General features: G+C 39.2%; 1 protein-coding gene across 1 annotated transcript in view; it reads right to left on the bottom strand.

Moving 5' to 3' along the window:
* The window catches only part of C5 (complement C5), a gene marked incomplete at its 3' end in the record, with an annotated part of 29351 nt that overhangs the window by 21927 nt on the left and 5545 nt on the right, over positions 1-1879 (bottom strand). Inside the window, exons 7-9 of the mRNA XM_015828045.2 lie at positions 1517-1607; positions 416-521; positions 100-226 (exon numbers count right to left, since the gene is read on the bottom strand). Coding sequence (XP_015683531.2) covers positions 100-226; positions 416-521; positions 1517-1607 — 324 coding nt within the window. The remainder of the gene's footprint in view (positions 1-99; positions 227-415; positions 522-1516; positions 1608-1879) is intronic.

The raw sequence follows: 1879 nt of genomic DNA, 5'->3' as shown, positions 1-1879 counted from the left end.
AAGGAAGGAAGGAAGGAAGGAAGGAAGGAAGGAAGGAAGGAAGGAAGGAAGAGGGAGAAAGAAAGAGAGAGAGACAGACAGACAGACAGATGGAATTACCTCCAGTTTCCAGCACGGAGGCTGCGATATAGAGGGTGGCCCCATCCACCTCTGAAAGGTCGCTGTACCCCATTTCATGGAGAGCGTCTTTGCTGTTTAAATAAAGTATTGCGACGCCATCCTCCATCTGAAGATTAGGAACAAGGCAAGAAATTAGACCCTAGAGCTAAATTCTCGCTTCCAAATGTGGTCTCATGACTCTGACATTCAAAGCGGACATCTCGACCTCAGCCCCCTGCACCCAGATAAACCTAGAACCCCGAATCTAGAACAGGGAAGAAGAGGCTTGAGGGGTTTGTTCTGACTCCAGGCTTACGTGAACGAGACGCAACGATTTGGGCAACATGGTCTTTCTGGCTCCTTCAACGATTCCAAAGCGGACGTAAACTTCTGCTTCGCTCAGTTTCTTCTTGTAAAAATACCTGGAGGAGAAGAGACCAGAAGCAACGCAACCCATCAGTCCATGAGGAAACCCCGTTTGGGTCGTGAGAAATTATGGGTAAATGATGGCTTCATTGATCTCAGCTAGAGAGGAAGCATCTCAAGGCCAGAGCAGTGGACAGTTGATTGCAATTAATATTGTTTTTTTTGGGGGGGGGAGACATTTTGGGTTAATGTTGACTCCTGGCGACTGCTTGGATGAGCTCCTGCGGTTTTCTTGGCAAGGTTTTAGAAGCCGTTGGCCATTACCTCCTTCTTAGGGCTCTGAGAAGGTGACTGGCTCACGGTCACCCAGTTGACTTCATGCCTAAGGCAGGAATAGAAGTTGTCGCCTCCCAATTTCTAGCTTGGCTCCTTAATTACATGTATGATTATGTGGGTATATGTATTATTATTATTATTATTATTATTAGTAGTAGTAGTAGTAGTAGTAGTAGTAGTAGTAGTAGTAGTAGTAGTATTGTTGTTATTATTTTGTCATGTTTATGCAGTGTATATTGGAGGTGGTTATCCTTTGAGAGCTGTATGCAATGAAATCTCATTTTAATGTTTTAATGTACATTTAAAGTGACAATAAAGTTATTATTCTATTCTATTCTATTCTATTCTATTCTATTCTATTCTATTCTATTCTATCTTCTATCTTCTATTCTATTCTATTCTATTCTATTCTATTCTATTCTATTCTATTCATTTTCTGTTCTGTTCGCTCCATTTCATATTCTCTTCTCTTCTCTTCTCTTCTATTCATTTCATATTCTCTTCTCTTCTCTTCTCTTCATTTCATATTCTATTCTATTCTTCATGATCTTCTAATCCACTCCATCTTCTTTCGAATATTTGCATTCTTCAATCTGTGAACGCCATTCTTGGCTTTCAACTAGCATAGATAAACTAAACTAAACAAAATAACTAAAATAAAATAATAACTAAACTAAACTAAACCAAACTCATAAAATTGATGATCTGGACTTACTGAGCTTGGATAGTAATCTTGAAGCGTTCAAAGTGCTGGGAGCTAATAAAGCTGTTTTCTGGAATAATTTCGACAGAAAATCTTGGCATGGCTGAAATGTGAAAGAAAAGACAGTTGCTTCCTAACAGTTCGATGACAAATATATAAAAAAACATTTTCTACAGAAAATATCTGTTTATCTGCTGGGCCCTAAGAAATGTGTATGGTGCAAAATGCTTCTCCTTAGCTTAAAATGGTGCAAAATTGGCATCTTGCAGGAGGAAATTAGCTTCTCTTGCTTCCAAGCCACATCAGCTGAAATTCATATTATTTCCCCCCAAGTGTTTTCTCTAAAACTGCCCCCAACAATCAAATTTCTTCATC

The sequence above is a fragment of the Protobothrops mucrosquamatus genome, unplaced genomic scaffold, assembly GCF_001527695.2.
Source record: "Protobothrops mucrosquamatus isolate PMUCROS unplaced genomic scaffold, P.Mucros_1.0 scaffold4178, whole genome shotgun sequence".
NCBI lineage: Eukaryota > Metazoa > Chordata > Lepidosauria > Squamata > Viperidae > Protobothrops > Protobothrops mucrosquamatus.
The sequence above is the reverse complement of the archived record's forward strand: the minus strand, read 5'-3'. Positions and strand labels throughout refer to the sequence as shown.